The 20,821-nt window shown below is 47.5% G+C and overlaps 2 protein-coding genes across 8 annotated transcripts in view; one reads left to right on the forward strand and one right to left on the reverse strand.

Annotated features, from left to right (window-relative positions):
* The window catches only part of LOC142740680 (pleckstrin homology domain-containing family A member 3-like), a 31,846-nt gene extending 19,422 nt beyond the window's left edge, over positions 1–12,424 (reverse strand). Inside the window, exon 1 of the mRNA XM_075850090.1 lies at positions 12,308–12,424. Coding sequence (XP_075706205.1) covers positions 12,308–12,362 — 55 coding nt within the window. The 5' untranslated portion in view covers positions 12,363–12,424. The remainder of the gene's footprint in view (positions 1–12,307) is intronic.
* Positions 12,425–12,572: 148 nt separating this feature from the next.
* TARBP2 (TARBP2 subunit of RISC loading complex) overlaps positions 12,573–20,821 on the forward strand; it is a 72,189-nt gene continuing 63,940 nt past the window's right edge. For 5 of the 7 annotated variants that reach the window (XR_012881338.1, XR_012881340.1, XR_012881339.1 and 2 more), the window contains exons 1-3: positions 12,573–12,953; positions 17,636–17,805; positions 20,545–20,647. Coding sequence is in view for 4 of the 7 variants with exons in the window: in XM_075851866.1 (XP_075707981.1) it covers positions 12,904–12,953; positions 17,636–17,805; positions 20,545–20,647 (323 nt within the window). In the remaining 3 variants the exon portion in view is untranslated. The remainder of the gene's footprint in view (positions 12,954–17,635; positions 17,806–20,544; positions 20,648–20,821) is intronic. The other 2 variants (XM_075851864.1, XM_075851863.1) reach the window with 2 other exon arrangements.

Raw genomic sequence — 20,821 nt, forward strand, 5'->3', positions numbered from 1 at the left:
ACTTCCACAGTAGTGAATGGCAGTTACAGAAGCAGAGTAGCATGCCACGCTGTTTTCATAACTACTATTCAGTTCTATGGGAGTTCCGGAAACAGCGTAGCTCAGCGAGTTACGCTGTTTCCAGAACTCGACCATGTACACGGAGCTACCAAGTTACAGAAACAGCGTGACTCGCGGTGCCACACTGTTAGGCCGGGTTTACACGAGCGTGTGCGCTTTGCGCACGCAAAAAACGCTGCGTTTTGTGTGCGCATAAGGCACTTAACAGCTCCGTGTGTCAGCCCCGTATGATGCGCGGCTGCGTGATTTTCTCGCAGCCGCCATCATTATGACACTCCGTTTGGATGTTTGTAAACAGAAAAGCACGTTGTGCTTTTCTGTTTACATTCAGAGTTTGACAGCTGTTGCGCGAATCACGCTCGTCCCACGGAGGTGCTTCCGTGTGGCATGCGTGATTTTCACGCACCCATTGACTTCAATGGGTGCGTGATGCGCGAGCAACGCAGAAATATAGGACATGTCGTGAGTTTTACGCAACGGACTAACATTGCGTAAAAATCACGGACTGTCTGCACGGAACCATAGACTAACATAGGTCCGTACGACACGCGTGAAAATCACGCGCGTCGCACGGACGAATAACACGCTCATGTAAATGAGCCCTTAACGTAACTCCCATTCACTTCTATGGGAGTTACGGAAACAGCATAGCTCAGCGAGCGCTCATGGAAGGTATGCACATACTATATACGTTCATTTTATCCAAATATTTTGGGATATGGACAACATTTACTCAGCAGTTTATGCCAGTATTTTGCATAAACCGGCCCAAGTGACAAATGGTGACAATCAACAAATTAGCTGCAAAATGTTACTTTTCTTGCCAAAGTGGACATAGTCTCCAGAGAGACATAGTGTAAACCACATTTATTAAAATAAAATAAGTGAATATTGTGCAAATGTTGCCATTATTATTTTATTGCAGGTAGGAGACCTGGACGGGTGGCTGGAGAGGACAGGAACTGGGAAATTGATCATAATCGTATGTAACAGGGTAATTGCATGTAAAATGTGGCCTAGTGGGAGGAGAAGAAAAAACTCAAAGATGGAGGACATCAATTGGGAGTCTAAAAAACAGATTATGCCAATAATGGCTTCCAGACCAAAGGCCTAATCCCTACCCTCCTGGGGTTGGTCAGTTTGTTTATGCCACAAAGAACTGTTCTGGTAGGTTCACACAGAGCAAATACGCTGCGTAAAAGTACACAGCATATCCGCCCTGAACGCCGAAGAGAATTACGGCTGGAAAACCGCACCAAATTGTGGTGCAGTTCTTCGGCCAATATGTCCGCAGCGGAAAACAGCATGTAAAAAAAGTCCATACTTACCTGTAGCCATGGCAACGCGTCCCTCTGACTTCCTGCAGCCCTGGTCTCCTGGGTGACGTCTCATCCCATGTGACCGCTGCAGCCTGAAACATCCCTGGAGGGCGGGCTGGTCGCAGAAGCAGAAAGATCTGGGTAAGTACAGACTTTTTCCCTCAGCTTTTCCGCCGCAAAAATCTACTTTTTGTTGCAGGTTTTACCTTCCCATTGAATTCAAACCCACAACAAAAAAACAGCATTTCTGCAGCATAAAATGACATGCTGCGGATTAAAAAAACGCACTGCAGATCCATTTCTGAGCATTTTTTTCAGCTGTTTTTTTTTTTTTTTACACTGCATTTTTTCAAATCTTATTCACTTTGCTGCTACTATACTACGCTGCGGATTTTCCGCAATGAAATCGGTTACAAAAAATCTGCAGTATTTACGCAACGTGTGAACCCGGCCCTATCGTGCAACTGTCTGACTCCTGTGGCGTTTCTTTCACTTTCACCAGCAGAGATGACCATAGTCATGCGGTGATCTCCAGAGTCCGGTTCAGGGCCTGCATGATACCGCAACTGTGCGGAGAACAACTGGGAGTGGACAACTTCTACAAAACTTTATATCTTACTATGGTATAGAATATGTTGTAGCGGTCAATGATGTGTATTTAGTTAGGCCTCATGCACACGACCGTATTTTTTCCCACCCGTAAATACTGGCGTAAATACTGGCGTAAATACGGGTCCGGTGTCACACGTATTCGACCCGTTTTGCACCAGTATTTACGGACCCGTGCCCGTAAATATGGGTCCGGTGTCATCCGTATTCCACCCGTATTTACGGGCACGTTTTTGGCGGCAAAATAGCACTGCACTAATCGGCAGCCCCTTCTCTCTATCAGTGCAGGATAGAGAGAAGGGACAGCCCTTTCTGTAATAAAAGTTAAAGAAATTCATACTTACCCGGCCGTTGTCTTGGTGACGCGTCCCTCTCTTCACATCCAGCCCGACATCCCTGGATGACGCGGCAGTCCATGTGACCGCTGCAGCCTGTGATTGGCTGCAGCGGTCACATGGGCTGAAACGTCATCCAGGGACGGCCAGGACGTCGGGCCGGACGCGTCACCAAGGCAACGGCCGGGAGACCGGACTGGAGGAAGCAGGAAGTTCTCGGTAAGTATGAACGTCTTTTTTTTTTTTACAGGTTGCTCTTTATGCTGATCGGTAGTCACTGTCCAGGGTGCTGAAAGAGTTACTGCCGATCAGTTAACTCTTTCAGCTCCCTGGACAGTGACTATTTACTGACGTCGCTTAGCAACGCTGCCGTAATGACGGGTGCACACATGTAGCCACCCGTCATTACGGGAGCTCCATAGACTTCTATGGACTGTCCGTGCCGTTATTACGGCCTGAAATAGGACATGTTCTATCTTCTTTAACGGCACGGGCACCTTCCCGTAAGAAAACGGGAAGGTACCCGTGGCCAATAGAAGTCTATGAGCCCGTTATTACGGGTCGTAATTACGACCCGTAATAACGGGAGTTTTTACGGTCGTGTGCATGAGGCCTAAGTTGCATGCATAGCTTTGATCCTGGGTTCTCGGACTGATCGCCTTTCCTTGGGGTCAACAAGGAATTTTTCCCCCTGTGGCGCAAAATGGCCAAATGAGTGCAGGGGCCTTCTTCTGGATCAATAGCTTTAGGGTAGGAATTTTCTTTTTAACAATCATGTTTAAAAATAAAGAGCTTTGTCTCCTCATCCTTTCTCAATTTTATCTAGAAGTCAGGTATTCGTATATACTATGGTAGTTCATTATACTACTATTATAGTTCATTTGCTCCGATTACCCAATATGGCTGTATCCATTACGCATTGGATAATATACATGTTATGGAATCACTGGTTGAGCAATTCCCAGGGTGGAAGTTTATGGGATTGCTATGTGACCGATTCCCCAAAGGCTGCTGGAGACTGTCCACAACCCCAAATCAGTCAACTCTGATCAACAGAGTCTAAGGCTACTCTATGGTTTTCGTCAGAGCCTACCGCAAAACAGGTTGGATTTTGCGCCATAGAACCCAGGTTGCTTTAACAGGGTTCTGTGTTGGATAAGAGGTGCAATGCAGGCAATACCAGAACAGATAAGACAGCCCGAGGGTAAACAGAAAGTACAAATAAAGCTAGGGGATATCAGGAATTGCAGAAGCCAAAACCAACCGGAAACAGAAAGTCCAAATCAGTAAGCAAAGTTTAATCCAGAGACAACCCGAGGTCCAGTTCCAAAAAGTCTAAATAGACAACGGTACAGGGTATAGTCAGAAGCTTGATCAAACACTTGCAGCAAAGAAAATCAAAAGCAAAGAAAAACAGAACTAACCCAGCTTTAAATACTCCACCCTTCAATCAGATAGGAAGAAAGACAGAAGTGGGATAGGCTCTGCAACTAAAACCAGTACCGCCCAGAAGCTAGACTGGTAGTCATGGCAATCTTAAAGGGCCGGTTGTTTCCTAACAATACACATACGGAAAGATAAAAAAGGAACATTAAAAAAGGTAGAAAATACATTAAAAAAAACAAACAGAAAATTCCTCTGTGCAAGTCCTAGATCAGCTATTTTCACACTCCCACTTCTCACAATTCTTTGTCAGACTGTATACGGACATGTGCTATAGAAGGAGCCTCCCCACACTGCTCTGTTTGCAATATTAGACCAAAAATGTTAAGCCACACAGCTCTGTGATCTGCCACCGAAAATAGAAGTGATCAGAAGGAACTTAAAGAGGAGAACCCCAGCGATCAGCTGTAATATGTGGAGGAACCCAGCAACAAGTCTATGATTTCACTGCAGCACCACCGCAGGAGAAATGAAGAATTACGCAGTTTAAATCCATAGACTATGTGTAATACATGAACGTGTAGATCCTTCAAATTATGGAAAGTTATGCGATTTTACTATATACTTTGTGTTTCAACTACTCACTATTTTCATAGCCATACATGATCTGTACAGTATTATGATATTTGTAACTATTGAATTCTCTGGTCATTAAAGGGCCATACCCTACAACAGGGGTCCTCAACCGGCGGACCTTGGTCTGAACCTGGACTGCGGAAGCCAGTTGTCCAGACCAATGGTGTAACAGGGCGGATCCTCGAGCGACCGCCACATTCAATTGGCGGTCCTCAGGATGCAGATACTATTGAATACTATGGCAGAGCAGGGAGTGATCAGCCACCTGCACTGCCATTCACTAGGCCACAGGCTACAGCTTTTAAGATTTTGGGACAGGATCCCTGCATGATGACGTCACTACATCGTGCCAGCCTAAGCAAGGGTCGCATCTCGGCATCTCATAGGCTGCAGGCCTAATGTGGATGAGGAGTCTGTGCACTTCGTTCGTCACAGGAACGGGGCTAGGTAAGTACAAGGTTTTTCTATTTCTTTGGTGGGGTACGATCTACAAGGGGTATCGTCTGGCACTATCTAAATGGGGCATGGTCTACAGATGGCGCTGTGTGGAAGCTATCTACAAAGGGCACTAAGTGTGATACTCTCTATAAGGGGCACTGTGGCAGAGAAGTCTCATATTTTTAACGCAGATCCACGAGTCGAAATTGCCTATGGCATTAGTGCTTTGTTGCACATGTATTTTCTAAAAAAAAACAAAACACACTACTGTTATCAGGTGACCGATGAAAATTTAAAAGTAAGTACTTAAATCCGTGACAACTGATAGAACACATAGACAGGAACTGGCTTTTTTAGTAACATTTTTCCCCAATACTTCATGAAGGGATTGTCCAAGATTAGAAGAATTGCTTTTATTTCAGATATAGTATCTAATTTGTCAATATGGTCTATGTCTGGTATTGCAGCTTATCCCCAACCAAGTGAATGGAGATGAGCTGCAATACCACACACATGCTATGAACAAGAGAGGCGCCGTTTCTGGAAAAAAAAAAAAAGACTCTTCTTATTCTGGACAACCCCTTTAACAATGCACTTGTGCTGTTGGCAACCATTACTTATATTCACATCTTTAAATGGGGTTGTATGAGAGAACCCCCCCCCCCCAAAAAAACGGCTGCTTTCTTTCCAATAACCGCGCTAAACTTGTCTATGGGCTGTGTATGGTACCACAGCTCACCTGATTCAAGCTGCAATACCAAACAAAGCCTATGGACGAGAATGGCGCTGCTACTGGAGGAAAGCAGCCATGTTTTTTAACCTCATAACCTTTTTAACCCATTCACACACCTGAACGTAACTGCATGTCCTGATGTGGGGGTTGAAGTATGAAGCGGGCTGAGCCCTCTCCATATACTGCGTGTGTCAGCTGTGTATTAAAAAAAAAAAAAACAGCGATTGTAGTGTTTTCATTTATCACCTTAGCGCTAAAAAATAAATAAATTTAATCAAATGGGATCAAAAAGATTTGTACCAAAAAATGGTACCAATAAAAACTACAGCTCGTCCCGCAAAAAATAAGCCCTCACACCACTCAATCAACAAAATAATAAAAAAAAAAGTTATTGCTCTCAGAATGTGTTTTTTCTTTGTATAAGTAGTAAAACATAAAAAAAACTATATAAAATGTAGCATCGCCATAATCGTATTGAGCAGCAGAATAAAGTTAAGTTGCCGTAAAAACTAAACCCCAAAAATGTCCACCCCACAAAGAATTTTTTTTTCATTTCCCAGTACATTATATGGTACTTTAAATAGTGGCAACAGAAACTACAACTCCTCCCGGAAAAAATAATCCTTCACGCCACTTTATTGATGGAAAAATAAGAAAAGTTATGGCTCTTGGAAGGCGGGAAGTAGAAAACGAAAACACAAAAAATTACTTGTATACAGAAATCAGAACTGACCAGCCCACAAACACAGACCTCAGACCAGACTCTCTAAATATCGACCCCAGACACTTTTACACAGCAGATCACACTCTTCTCTGTGGTGTCTTGCAGCTCTACTCTCTGGCTTCAGGACCTGCCTACATGGTCATGTGACCATGTGTCTGCAGGTCCTGAACAAAGCAGTTATGTTGCAGTATTTGGCGCGACTTGCTGCAAAAACCGCAATGTACTTCATTCAACACAATATTTATATGCATTCAGCCTGCACATTGTACAAAATCCTCCATGCAGTGCATCCTGTACAGTAGTCATGTGACCACTGACTATTAGATCTGAGACCATAAACAAAGTCAAATTTCTGACTGTTTTTCTACTAGCCGCATCCAGCGCCGACTTTTTCATAGATGCTCATGTATAAATGCTCGCTGTGTATAAAATGTTTGTGTAGTTGGTCATGTTGTAATAAAAGAACAATTTGCACTCAGATAATTTTATGCAGTTCTGGAATGACTGTAGGCATGCCCAGTCAGGGCTGTTTGCCATATGGTTAAATAAGTGCACCATTTTGAACCATGTGTGCGTCCTCTATACACTGTCGAAAGCTTGTAAGGGTGGTTTGGGAGCAGACAACCATAGACCGGGACAGAGCGGCATTGTGGTGCGTTTTCCCCCATTTATGTGTTCCCTGTTAAATTCCACCCAATGAGTCTCAATCCCTCAAAATTGTCAAAATATCTGCTTATGGTCGGGGAGTATAAATACTCATATACAGGGCCGGCCTTGGGGGTGTGTGACCTGTGCCATTGCACAGACCGCATCACTCCAGCAGGTGCAAGGGGGCGCTGCGCTTGCTCCCTTCCCCTGCTTGTTTCAGAAGCGCTCGGCGACTCAGCAGCTGCCTTTCCGTCCGGGCACTTCTTCACTCAGTGGCGTCGCTACCACTGTAGCAGCCATAGCGGCGACACCGGGCATGAGGGCGCCCGTGCCGCCCGTTGGGATGCCCCCCCCCCACGACCGGCGGCACAGCTAGCAGCCGCTTTGGCTGCTACAGTGGTAGCGACTCCACATTCCCTAGTAGCTGCGTCCTTAGGACGCAGATACTATTGAACACTATAGCAGAGCAGGGAGGTATCTCCTTGCTCTCCTATCTACTAGCGCCACTGTAGCTCCCTGAAGGAGCGGAATCCCACTGTGGCAGGGGATTCCGCTCCTGGATGGAGAGCTTGTGGTCTCTGTCCATATATGGACAGTGACATCAGGGGCAACTCCTGAAGCGGAATCCCCATCCACAGCATTGCCGACACTGTGACCGGGCATTCCACTCCAGGAGAAGCCCCTGACGTAACGGTCCATATATGGACAGAGACCTCAAGCTCTCCATCCAGGAGCGGAATCCCCGGCCATAGGAGAATTCCACTCCTTCAGGGAGCTACAGTGGCGCTATCTACAAGGGGGCTGTGTGGCACTACCTACAAGGGAGCTGTGTGGTACTACCTACAGTGTGCATCTGCAAGTGACGGGCTAATGGTCATTTTACTAACAGTGGGGGGCTGATGGTCATTTTACTAACAGTGGGGGGCTGATGGTCTTCAAGTGGTTTCCACCTCTGACCGTCAATTGAAATTAATAGGAGTGCTTTATTGCATGCGTCTTTTTCATCCGCTTCAACGGCTTAAAAAAAAAGCAAAACCACGGTCAATACTTTTTTTTTCTGCCTTACAAAAAAAAAACGCTGCGTGAACATACCCTAAGAATGTAGTGCTTGTTTTTAGCCGTTTTCTGTCTTTTGAAACAATTTTTGGTAGGGGTGCCCTGAGGAAACTTTTTTCCCCCAGGGGTGCCTCTAGCCTGAAAAGGTTGGGAAACTCTGTACTAGGCAACAGGATCATGCCGGCCTATGGAAGGATCCTGTCGTGGAGCAGCTCAGTTCGTCGTGGGAACAGGGCCTAGGTGAGTAAAAATTTTTGGTTTCGGGGCACTGTCTACAAGGGGGAGGTGGGTGGGGGATGCGGGGCACTGCCTACAAGGGGGAGGTGGGGGATGCACGACACTGCCTACAAGGGGGAGGTGGGGCACTGCCTACGAGGGGGAGGTGGGGGATGCGGGACACTGCCTACGAGGGGGAGGTGGGGGGATGCGCGACACTGCCTACGAGGGGGTGGTGGGGGGATGCGCGACACTGCCTACGAGGGGGTGGTGGGGGGATGCGCGACACTGCCTACGAGGGGGTGGTGGGGGGATGCGCGACACTGCCTACGAGGGGGAGGTGGGGGATGCGCGACACTGCCTACGAGGGGGAGGTGGGGGATGCGCGACACTGCCTACGAGGGGGAGGTGGGGGATGCGCGGCACTGCCTACGAGGGGGAGGTGGGGGGATGCGCGGCACTGCCTACGAGGGGGAGGTGGGGGATGCGGGGCACTGCCTACGAGGGGGAGGTGGGGGGGATGCGCGACACTGACTACGAGGGGGAGTGGGGGGATGCGCGACACTGCCTACGAGGGGGTGGTGGGGGGATGCGCGAAACTGCCAACGAGGGGGTGGTGGGGGGTGCGCGACACTGCCTACGAGGGGGTGGTGGGGGGGTGCGCGACACTGCCTACGAGGGGGTGGTGGGGGGGTGGGCGACACTGCCTACGAGGGGGTGGTGGGGGGGTGCGCGACACTGCCTACAAGGGGGTGGTGGGGGGGTGCGCGACACTGCCTACAAGGGGGTGGTGGGGGGGTGCGCGACACTGCCTACAAGGGGGTGGTGGGGGGGTGCGCGACACTGCCTACAAGGGGGTGGTGGGGGGGTGCGCGACACTGCCTACAAGGGGGTGGTGGGGGGGTGCGCGACACTGCCTACAAGGGGGTGGTGGGGGGGTGCGCGACACTGCCTACAAGGGGGTGGTGGGGGGGTGCGCGACACTGCCTACAAGGGGGTGGTGGGGGGGTGCGCGACACTGCCTACAAGGGGGTGGTGGGGGGGTGCGCGACACTGCCTACAAGGGGGTGGTGGGGGGGTGCGCGACACTGCCTACAAGGGGGTGGTGGGGGGGTGCGCGACACTGCCTACAAGGGGGTGGTGGGGGGGTGCGCGACACTGCCTACAAGGGGGTGGTGGGGGGGTGCGCGACACTGCCTACAAGGGGGTGGTGGGGGGGTGCGCGACACTGCCTACAAGGGGGTGGTGGGGGGGTGCGCGACACTGCCTACAAGGGGGTGGTGGGGGGGTGCGCGACACTGCCTACAAGGGGGTGGTGGGGGGGTGCGCGACACTGCCTACAAGGGGGTGGTGGGGGGGTGCGCGACACTGCCTACAAGGGGGTGGTGGGGGGGTGCGCGACACTGCCTACAAGGGGGTGGTGGGGGGTGCGCGACACTGCCTACAAGGGGGTGGTGGGGGGGTGCGCGACACTGCCTACAAGGGGGTGGTGGGGGGGTGCGCGACACTGCCTACAAGGGGGTGGTGGGGGGGTGCGCGACACTGCCTACAAGGGGGTGGTGGGGGGGTGCGCGACACTGCCTACAAGGGGGTGGTGGGGGGGTGCGCGACACTGCCTACAAGGGGGTGGTGGGGGGGTGCGCGACACTGCCTACAAGGGGGTGGTGGGGGGGTGCGCGACACTGCCTACAAGGGGGTGGTGGGGGGGTGCGCGACACTGCCTACAAGGGGGTGGTGGGGGGGTGCGCGACACTGCCTACAAGGGGGTGGTGGGGGGGTGCGCGACACTGCCTACAAGGGGGTGGTGGGGGGGTGCGCGACACTGCCTACAAGGGGGTGGTGGGGGGGTGCGCGACACTGCCTACAAGGGGGTGGTGGGGGGGTGCGCGACACTGCCTACAAGGGGGTGGTGGGGGGGTGCGCGACACTGCCTACAAGGGGGTGGTGGGGGGATGCACGACACTGCCTACAAGGGGGTGGTGGGGGGATGCACGACACTGCCTACAAGGGGGTGGTGGGGGGATGCACGACACTGCCTACAAGGGGGTGGTGGGGGGATGCACGACACTGCCTACAAGGGGGTGGTGGGGGGATGCACGACACTGCCTACAAGGGGGTGGTGGGGGGATGCACGACACTGCCTACAAGGGGGTGGTGGGGGGATGCACGACACTGCCTACAAGGGGGTGGTGGGGGGATGCACGACACTGCCTACAAGGGGGTGGTGGGGGGATGCACGACACTGCCTACAAGGGGGTGGTGGGGGGATGCACGACACTGCCTACAAGGGAGTGGTGGGGGGATGCACGACACTGCCTACAAGGGAGTGGTGGGGGGATGCACGACACTGCCTACAAGGGAGTGGTGGGGGGATGCACGACACTGCCTACAAGGGGGTGGTGGGGGATGCACGACACTGCCTACAAGGGGGTGGTGGGGGGATGCACGACACTGCCTACAAGGGGGTGGTGGGGGGATGCACGACACTGCCTACAAGGGGGTGGTGGGGGGATGCACGACACTGCCTACAAGGGGGTGGTGGGGGGATGCACGACACTGCCTACAAGGGGGTGGTGGGGGGATGCACGACACTGTCTACAAGGGGGAGGTGGGGGATGCACGACACTGTCTACAAGGGGGAGGTGGGGGATGCACGACACTGTCTACAAGGGGGAGGTGGGGGATGCACGACACTGTCTACAAGGGGGAGGTGGGGGATGCACGACACTGTCTACAAGGGGGAGATGGGGGCTAATTTGGCACGGTCTACAAGGGAAAGGTGGGGGTGCTGTATGGCACTGCCTACAAGGGGGAGGCTGTATGGCACAATCTACAGGGGGCACTATCTAAAACAGGGGGCTGTGTGTGGCAGCCAGGGGAGGAGGGCATTATACTGTGTGGAGGCCACTAAGCAGACATTATACTGTGTAGGGGAACTACAGGGGGCAATATACTGTGTCCTTGGGGTTATTTCATTAAAGCTTGTTATTATACTGTATGGGGGCACTAAAGGGGCATTATACTGGGGGGTGGCATTTTTTTTTTTTATGATGGGGTGGGGCACCGAATGATAATTTCGCACGGAATGCCATCTATCCTAAGGCCAGCTATATATACACACATATACATATATATATATATAAAATAAAGATACGGGCAGGTACATGTACAGAGCTCTGTGATGAAGGCTGCTGTGACGATTCGTTCGTAGTGAAGTAACATACCACAACAACTATTGAACGATACGGACACACAGCATTACTTAACCTTGGGCGCATTGTTATTGATGTCCAGTAGACAGTTTTTTAGTTCTTGGGTGAAGTGGGATCCAGAACACCCCTTTAGGCCGGGATAACACACAGTTTTGATGCAGTTGTTGGTTCGTTTTTTTTTTAACCAAACACAGGAGTGGACAAAGAAAAAAAAAAAAAAAAAGGAGATGCATCAGTATTTTATTTAGAACTGTCCTTTCTTTTGACTCTGGCTCAAAAAAACGACATCAAAACGGTGTGTGTGATCCTGGCCTTAAAGGGCTTTTCCCAAAATCAATATTTATCACCCATCCACAGGACATTCCATACATTTCTGATCGGTAGAGGGTCCGACCACTAGGACCCCCACCGATCATGAGATTACTGTGCCGTACCTGGGAGCCCCATATTAATGAAGCGGTACTGGGCGTGCTCGGCCACCGCTTCATTTATTTCTATTGAGCTGCCGAGCGATATCTTTTACCCTAGAAGAATAAACGTAGAACAGTAGCCACAAAGATACAGCTGTCAACCACCTGCTCATACTGGGACATGTCGATCAATACGCGGTGCTCCTGAAAAGGATATACAGATTTGCGTGGACAATGTTTGCTGCATTGATGAAATATGGTAAATGCTAGGAATCTACCAACTACTCTTCTGTATGGGACGTTTGACAGTTATCATTCCTTTTCTCCGATACACTCCCCCCTATTCAGATAAGTGACAAGGGCACCGTCTGATTCTTTAGTTTACATAGAACTACAAGTCCCAGTTTATAGACGGGCTTCTGAAAATAAAGCCATTGACCACTCTAGTGAGACATATAGACACGATTGTATCTTCAGTCCTAGATATAACCACATATTACTTTCCCGGTCCCTGACTGCAGTACGTACCGGACAAGTAGTTAGTCCATTTCAGTAGCAAACCCTCCATGTCCAGCAGCCTCATTGGCCGTCCCCTTCAAAAGGCGGTCCTGTCTCTATGCGAGCTGTCTGAGAGCAACCAATGACAAGCAGGGGCGTGGCTTATCGCAAACTGAACCGAGGCTCTGCACTACCCAAGTAGGTTAGTGGGCGGACTAGCAGGAGGTTTCAACCAATCAGTTTTATAAACCAGCGCCGCGTGGATTAGTAGGCGCGGCTTAATGCCACCACATGCCATTCTAGAGAATGAGCGAGTGCGGGTCCTGGTGGATTGTGACGCGCTCAGGCTGCTATATTTACTATGTCCGGCCCCTCTGTCTGTAGGCAGCTGCTCTATAGCAGTGTGGACGCTTAAATACCAAAACGTTACGCGATTGGCCGCTGTGGAGGGTGTTATTTGAACGGTGGGATGCTGGGAAATGTAGTTTTGAACTAATCATCTTGCGCGTAGAGAAGTCGCATTATCACTACAACTCCCAGCGAGCCATGGGAATTGACGGTATGACCTCCCAAAGCCATACTTCCCGCCCTGGCCATTGTTGCTGGTGAGCGGAGAGCAGGAGGGAATGAGTGAGACCGAGGACTGTGGGAACCAGACGTGCACCGGGTGTCCCAGGTAGGAGGTGCAGTCATCCCTGGACTGTTCCTCTCCACAAAATGGCGCTGATAATAAATGATGAGTAGTCACTGGATGAGTGTGCAGCTCCACACAGTCCTCCCATATTGCTGTGTATTATGTAGAATTCCTCTCACGACCTCCTGTCCTGTATCAGAGCTGTCTGTTGTCCACACCGTAGTGTTCTCTGTCAGTCTGTGCTCCACATTCCCTGACACGTGAATCCCTATCAGACTCGTGTGGGAAGTGACCACCATGGTTGTCCTTGGTTCTCTTGTTCGCCGTGTTTTACAGTAAAGCGTTGTTATTCGTATGTCATGCTACGAGCAAATATTTTATCTTGCACGTTTCTAATGTGGAAACTGCATAATTTTTCTATAAACCTGATTCATGTCTTAGGCTTCGTTCACATCTGCATCAGGGTTCCGTCGGGCCTTTCCATCAGGGGAACCCATAAACGGAAACAATAGGTTTGCGTTTGCATCACCGTTGATTTCAATGATGATGGATCCTGTGCAAATAGTTTGTCTCCGTTGAGACCGGGTTCCGTTGTTTTGACGGAATCAATAGCGCAGTCGACTACGGTATTGATTCCGTCAAAACAATGGAATCCTGTCACAGCAGTGACCAACGGAAGCCATTTGCACCGGATGTGTCGCCTTTGAAATCACCGTTTCTTCCAGTTTGGATTCTGTTTGTGGGTTCCCCTGACGGAAAGCTCAGACGAAACCCATAAAGTCCCGACGCGGATGTAAACAATTTTCCAGGTTGACTATGCTATTGTTTGCGCTAAAAAAATGGAAACCTTACGGAACAGAGACAAACGGAAACCATTAGCAACGGAAGCATTACCATTAAAATCACTGGTAATCCAAACAGAAGCTATGGTTTCCGTATGCCTTTCCGCTGATGTGAATAGGCCCTTAAAGAGGCTCTGTCACCGCATTATAAGTGGCCAATATTGTACATGATGTGATCGGCGCTGTAATATAGGTAACAGCAATGTTTTTTATTTAGAAAAACAATCAATTTTGACCAAGTTATGACCGATATTAGCTTTATGCTAATGACTTTCTTAATAGACAACTGGGCGTGTTTTACTTTTTGACCAAGTGGGCGTTGTGGAGAGAAGTGTATGACGCTGACCAATCAGTGATCAATCAGCGTCATACACTTCTCTGCATTCATTTACACAGCACATAGTGATCCTGCGAGATCATGATGTGCAGTCACATACTCACACATTAACGTTACTCAAGTGTCCTGACAGTGAATAAACATTGTTTCCAGCCAGGACGCGATGTCTATTCACGATCCAGACACTTCGGTAACGTTTGTGTGCCACTCACACAGCACATCGAGATATGGACTGGGAAGAACTAATGTCAAATAATGAAACCAATTATAAATGGGAGATTTTCAAATCTACTTTGAGTTATTATAGTGCAAAATGTATTCCTATAGGTAACAAGTATAAACGACTCAAATTAAACTCCACATGGCTTACACCTTCTGTGAAAGGGGAAATACATGACAAAAAAAGGGCATTTAAAAAATACAAATCTGAGGGTACAGCTGTAGCCTTTGTAAAATATAAAGAGCTTAATAAAATCTGTAAAAATGTAATAAAATTAGCAAAAATACAAAATGAAAGGCAGGTGGCCAGGGATAGTAAAACAAATCCCAAAAAATTCTTCAAGTATATAAATGCTAAAAAGCCAAGGTCTGAACATGTAGGACCCCTAGATAGTGGTAATGGGGAGTTGGTCACAGGGGATCAAGAGAAGGCAGAGTTACTAAATGGGTTCTTTTGCTCTGTATATACAACTGAAGAAGGAGCAGCTGATGTAGCCGGTGCCAGTGCTGTTAATATATCAGTTGATATACTGAATTGCATGAATGTAGAGATGGTCCAAGCTAAATTAAATAAAATAAATGTGCACAAGGCCCCGGGACCAGATGGGTTACACCCTAGAATTCTTAAAGAGCTTAGTTCAGTTATTTCTGTCCCCCTTTTCATAATATTCAGAGAATCTCTAGTGACTGGTATAGTGCCTAGGGACTGGCGCAGGGCAAATGTGGTGCCTATTTTCAAAAAGGGCTCTAGGTCTTCCCCGGGTAATTATAGACCAGTAAGCTTAACATCAATTGTGGGGAAAATGTTTGAGGGGCTATTGAGGGACTATATACAGGATTATGTGACAATAAATAGCATTATAAGTGACAGCCAGCACGGTTTTACTAAGGACAGAAGTTGTCAAACTAACCTAATCTGTTTTTATGAAGAGGTGAGCAGAAGTCTAGACAGAGGGGCCGCTGTGGATTTAGTGTTTTTGGACTTTGCAAAGGCATTTGACACTGTCCCGCATAGACGTCTAATGGGTAAATTAAGGACTATAGGTTTAGAAAATATAGTTTGTAATTGGATTGAGAATTGGCTCAAGGACCGTATCCAGAGGGTTGTGGTCAATGATTCCTACTCTGAATGGTCCCCGGTAATAAGTGGTGTACCCCAGGGTTCCGTGCTGGGACCACTATTATTCAACTTATTTATTAATGATATAGAGGATGGGATTAATAGCACTATTTCTATTTTTGCAGATGACACCAAGCTATGTAATATAGTTCAGTCTATGGAAGATGTTCATGAATTACAGGCAGATTTAAACAAACTAAGTGTTTGGGCGTCCACTTGGCAGATGAAGTTTAATGTAGATAAATGTAAAGTTATGCATCTGGGTACCAACAACCTGCATGCATCATATGTCCTAGGGGGCGCTACACTGGCGGATTCACTTGATGAGAAGGATCTGGGTGTTCTTGTAAATCATAAACTCAATAACAGCATGCAGTGTCAGTCAGCTGCTTCAAAGGCCAGCAGGATATTGTCGTGTATTAAAAGAGGCATGGACTCGCGGGACAGGGATGTAATATTACCACTTTACAGAGCATTAGTGAGGCCTCATCTAGAATATGCAGTTCAGTTCTGGGCTCCAGTTCATAGAAAGGATCCCCTGGAGTTGGAAAAAATACAAAGAAGAGAAACGAAGCTAATAAGGGGCATGGAGAATCTAAGTTATGAGGAAAGATTGAAAGAATTAAACCTATTTAGCCTTGAGAAAAGACGACTAAGGGGGGACAGGATTAACTTATATAAATATATTAATGGCACATACAAAAAATATGGTGAAATCCTGTTCCATGTAAAACCCCCTCAAAAAACAAGGGGGCACTCCCTCCGTCTGGAGAAAAAAAGGTTCAACCTGCAGAGGCGACAAGCCTTCTTTACTGTGAGAACTGTGAATTTATGGAATAGCCTACCGCAGGAGCTGGTCACAGCAGGGACAGTAGATGGCTTTAAAAAAGGGTTAGATAATTTCCTAGAACCAAAAAATATTAGCTCCTATGTGTAGAAATTTTTCCTTCCCTTTTCCCATCCCTTGGTTGAACTTGATGGACATGTGTCTTTTTTCAGCCGTTCTAACTATGTAACGATCCAGACACTTCGGTAACGTTTGTGTGCCACTCACACAGCACATCGAGATCACGCTGTGCTGTCATTTAAAGCGTGATCTCGCGAGATCACGCTTGCTGTGCTGTAAGTCCCACACAAACGTTACCGCAGCATTAGCATAAATCTAAAATAGGTCGAAACTTGCTCCACTCCACACTGTTGTAATCTACATTACAGCGCCGATCATATTATGTAGAAGATAGGGCGCTTATAATCTGGTGACAGAGACTCTTTAAAGAGGAACTGCACTTTCAGAAAACTTTTGATAAGTCATAGACATTTCAAGTGTTTTGATCGGTGGGGGTCCGGATGCGAAGGCCCCCACCATCGCTGAAACAAAGGGGCAGGAGTGCTCCGCTGTGGGCTATGCACCTTTGGCTGTGATCGGTTGTCCTCGTCAGCCTGCAGCCAGCTCACATAGAACGATAAAGAGTCAGTCTTTAGCTTAATGAGAAGTGTCGATTATAACTGAAGGTGCATAGCACACAGCTGAGCGCTTCTGCCTCTACGTTTCAGCGATGGTGGGGGTCACAGCTTTCGGGCCCCCACCAATCAAAACTTCTGATATGTGTCTGACATATCAACGCTTTTCTGAAAGTACAGTTATTCTTTTAGGGACTGCTGTAGTTCTACATCCAATTAGTTCTAAGGAGAAGTGGGGATCCCACTGGTTGACCCCCACCAATCAAACATTGATTAAATACCTATATGACATCAGTGTATCTGGTGGGGAAAAATAGTGCAATATATACAGTGAAACCTCAACATTATCCCACCTCTGAGAAGACCATCGCTTCATCTAGACCAGACTGACTGTGACAGATTTCAGTTCCATCATAAACTGCACATTTTTGAGGATCGCCCATCTAGAAGACCGTTTTTCGATACAATTTAGTGTGGTCGTCTCAGAGACTGCAGCTACACATGTCCAGGGGGATCAGCATAACGTTACATGTAAACTAGTGGCTGTATTCTCATTCACCTTGTGCAACGGTTGGCTGCAATGAATTCTTTTTACATGCAGGCAGTATTTTATATCAAACATAATCCAAATGCATAAATCCAGACGTGTGTACTCTACTTTGCATCACGTTTTTCCTATAGAAAATCAATGCAGATCACTATGCTTAATATGTATATATTTCTATACATCATTTTATTTCTGCAGTGTAGAGCAGATGCTGGCGTCGAGTCCTGGGAAGACCCCCATCAGCTTACTGCAAGAGTATGGGACTCGGGTAGGAAAGACCCCCGTGTATGACCTACTCAAAGCTGAAGGACAAGCCCATCAACCCAACTTTACGTTCCGTGTATCTGTTGGAGAGATCAACTGTACCGGTTAGTACCTTTTGTTAAAGCACAATTTTAAGTAAACGTCCCTTGTGTTCTAATGACTAATACCTGCAGTTTCCATCCTGCTTTGGGGACCGTTTGGTGTCCAGTTTACATTTCTTACAAGGGTAGTCACCCAATTTTGGAGACTCCTGAATGCAAATCTGCCTACTTTACCCATGTGAATAGGGCTGTTGTAATACTAGATACAGCCCATGGGCAAGTGTGTCTCTTTCTCAGGGGAAGCAGATCATTCTTTTTAACCTAATATAACTTCTTTAACTAGGCAGATGTAACGTAGCTCCTCCTATAACTAACGTTTAATCGGCGGCGTAACGCTCGGGCCCAGAGGAGAATGGAGCTTGAAGGGGGCAAGCCCCAGATCCCCCTCAGACTGCCACATCACTCCCCAGCAAAGGTCTACGCCGCGGCAAAAATAAGGTCCTGCCGCTGCCCAGCATCAGGATGTTTGCTATGTCGCATGTAGCGTCCTGCCGCTACCCAGCGTCGGGACCTTGCCAGGGACCTGATGTAGCAGCCTATGGGATTATATTTTTCATGTATGTTTGGGGGAAGGTGGTGGTGTGATATGGGGCGGGCAATATATAGTTACGCTTGTTTCCTTTTGGATGTGCTGTAGAAGCTGACAATTATGTTTTCTGCGGAGATTTGCTGACCAAACGATAAAGTCTGCGAGCCCTTTGTTATAGTCCGGTATAAGGCATGCTGTGTAGATTGAGTGGTTAACTCTTGACATTAGTTTCGAATCTTCTGTTTCAGCCATAGAGCTGAATGTCTTGTAAATATCTTATGTGAGCTCATCTCAGTTTACATTTCTTTTCACAATTTTGTGTCAGGTCTGTGATCTTCTCGTCTCCTAAACAGACGTAACCCTTTTTGGTTTTCCAGGGATTGCGTGAAAATGTTCACACTTTTGACATACACAAATAAAACCTGAATATTAAAATAAAATCATACTACATCCCACTAGTTTGTGGTTAAAAGTCTGATCCAAGCAGAGACTCGGGGCTCTTCTCACTGGCACTGAGCCTGTACGGCATTACATGGAGTTAGGACTCCTTTAGGACAGAGCTGTATAGGAGCGTCAGACGCAATGTGTGCGGAAATATTGTTCCCTAGAAGCAATACTTCAGAGTCCTACAGAGGTATGATATGGGCTTCATGCACCTCTATGCCCTATTAAAGGCTATGTACACCTTTGAAATCATTTATTTTTTTGATAAAAATGTCTATCAGTGTAATTTGTGCAACTTTCAAAATACTACTTTTTACTAATTACTTTTTGAGATACATCTGCTCTGTATCCTGTTTACAGAGAAGCTGTGTCGTGCGTTAACGCCCGAATCCGTCAGGTCCGCTGGACCGACGGGTTCAGTAAAAACGGGTCTTGCGCATCTGACACGTAGGATCCACCTGTAATCGATCACATCTAAGTTATGAAGTTAGATGTGGTCGATAGCAGCTCGATCCTGTGTGTCAGAGACCCGCAGGACCCGCAGATACTGAACCCGACAGGTCCAGTGCACCTGACAGATACATTTAGCTGCTCTGTATACAGGAAACAAAGCAGCTGTATCTCAAAAAGTAAAAACAACTTTTAATAAAAAAGTATTTTGAAAGTTGCACCAAACGCACTGATTTTTATTTAAAAAATAATAATTCAAAGGCTCTGTATAAAACGGAGCTGTAATACGGTGTTGTGCATGAGCCCTTAGATACTCAATACCTCCTATAAACAAAAGTTCAGGATACACAGCGTTCATTCACGCCACTTATGCCTATGTCTACGTGGACTTATCCACACAAAATCAACAAAACTGAAGAGACCAAAGATCTCTGCGATCCAGATGCCGGAGTCACGTAGCCGATAAATTTACTGATTAGGGTGAGGGGTTATTAGATTAAAAACTGCCCATCTTCCCACCCCATTTAGTAGGAAATTTTTTTTACTCCCTTAGGCCTCATGCACACGACCGTAGGGGTTTTGTGGTGTGCAAAACCACTGATCTGTTGCGGTCAATTTGACAAAAAATCTTTGTTGTGCATTAGCGTGTCGTCAGAATTCATGGATCCACAACAAGAAAAAATTATTTCACCAGTTTATTGAAGCCGCAAATCCGGAGTTTTTGCTATCCGCATTCGTGGCCCCGCACAGATCCGTGAAACCAAAAGCAAAAATGCAGATAAATTACAGATGCAAATGCACGCTTGAGTGCACGAGGCCTTAATGTAACGAAGTACATATCCTCTGTCATTGGTAATGGGGGTGATAACAGGAGCTAAAGTTCATGTATGACCCCCCTGTGGTAACTGGAAGGCTGTACAGAGGGAGAGATGACAGTAACAGTCTTGTGATCTTTCTTTCTGCTGTCACTTGCAGCTTCCTCCGCTCACCCCTCCCTGACAGATCAGGAGGTAATACTTTTCATCCTGCTCCCCAACTTCACAAGAGTATTGTTTCCCGAAAATTGCACCTCAAATTTAGAATTCTTGGTATCATTTGAAAGCTAATAATCTGGTCTATCCTAAGATTCAGCGCTCTATCCCTTATATTCTAGTTGCATTTAAAATCGTGACGTATCTTATACATCCTTGGTCGTTCAAAGTACAAAGAATAACATAATGTCCCTTCGGGTCACCGTCTTCGTTTTGGTATAGATTTAGGAAATCTATAAAGGAGGTGTTGACTTTTCTGGGTATCTTTATGTTTCCCTTTTCTCCCAGGTCAAGGTCCCAGCAAAAAGGCAGCAAAGCACAAGGCAGCAGAAGTGGCACTTTCCCTTCTGAAGAGTGAAGATATGTTTGGAGCGGTTATTGAGGAAAACAGGTGAGGGTCATTGGTTGGTTTGTTAGGATTATTCAGCATTGTTCATATAACACTAGTTCTCAAAATGTGTGATATGCAGTAAGTTTAAAATCTGGTATCCAAATCTTGGGACCATGACTCCCGGCGTGCAGGGTTTAATTACTTTATTCACTTTCCCACAGAAACCTCAAGGCT

Source organism: Rhinoderma darwinii, chromosome 2 (assembly GCF_050947455.1).
Source record: "Rhinoderma darwinii isolate aRhiDar2 chromosome 2, aRhiDar2.hap1, whole genome shotgun sequence".
NCBI lineage: Eukaryota > Metazoa > Chordata > Amphibia > Anura > Rhinodermatidae > Rhinoderma > Rhinoderma darwinii.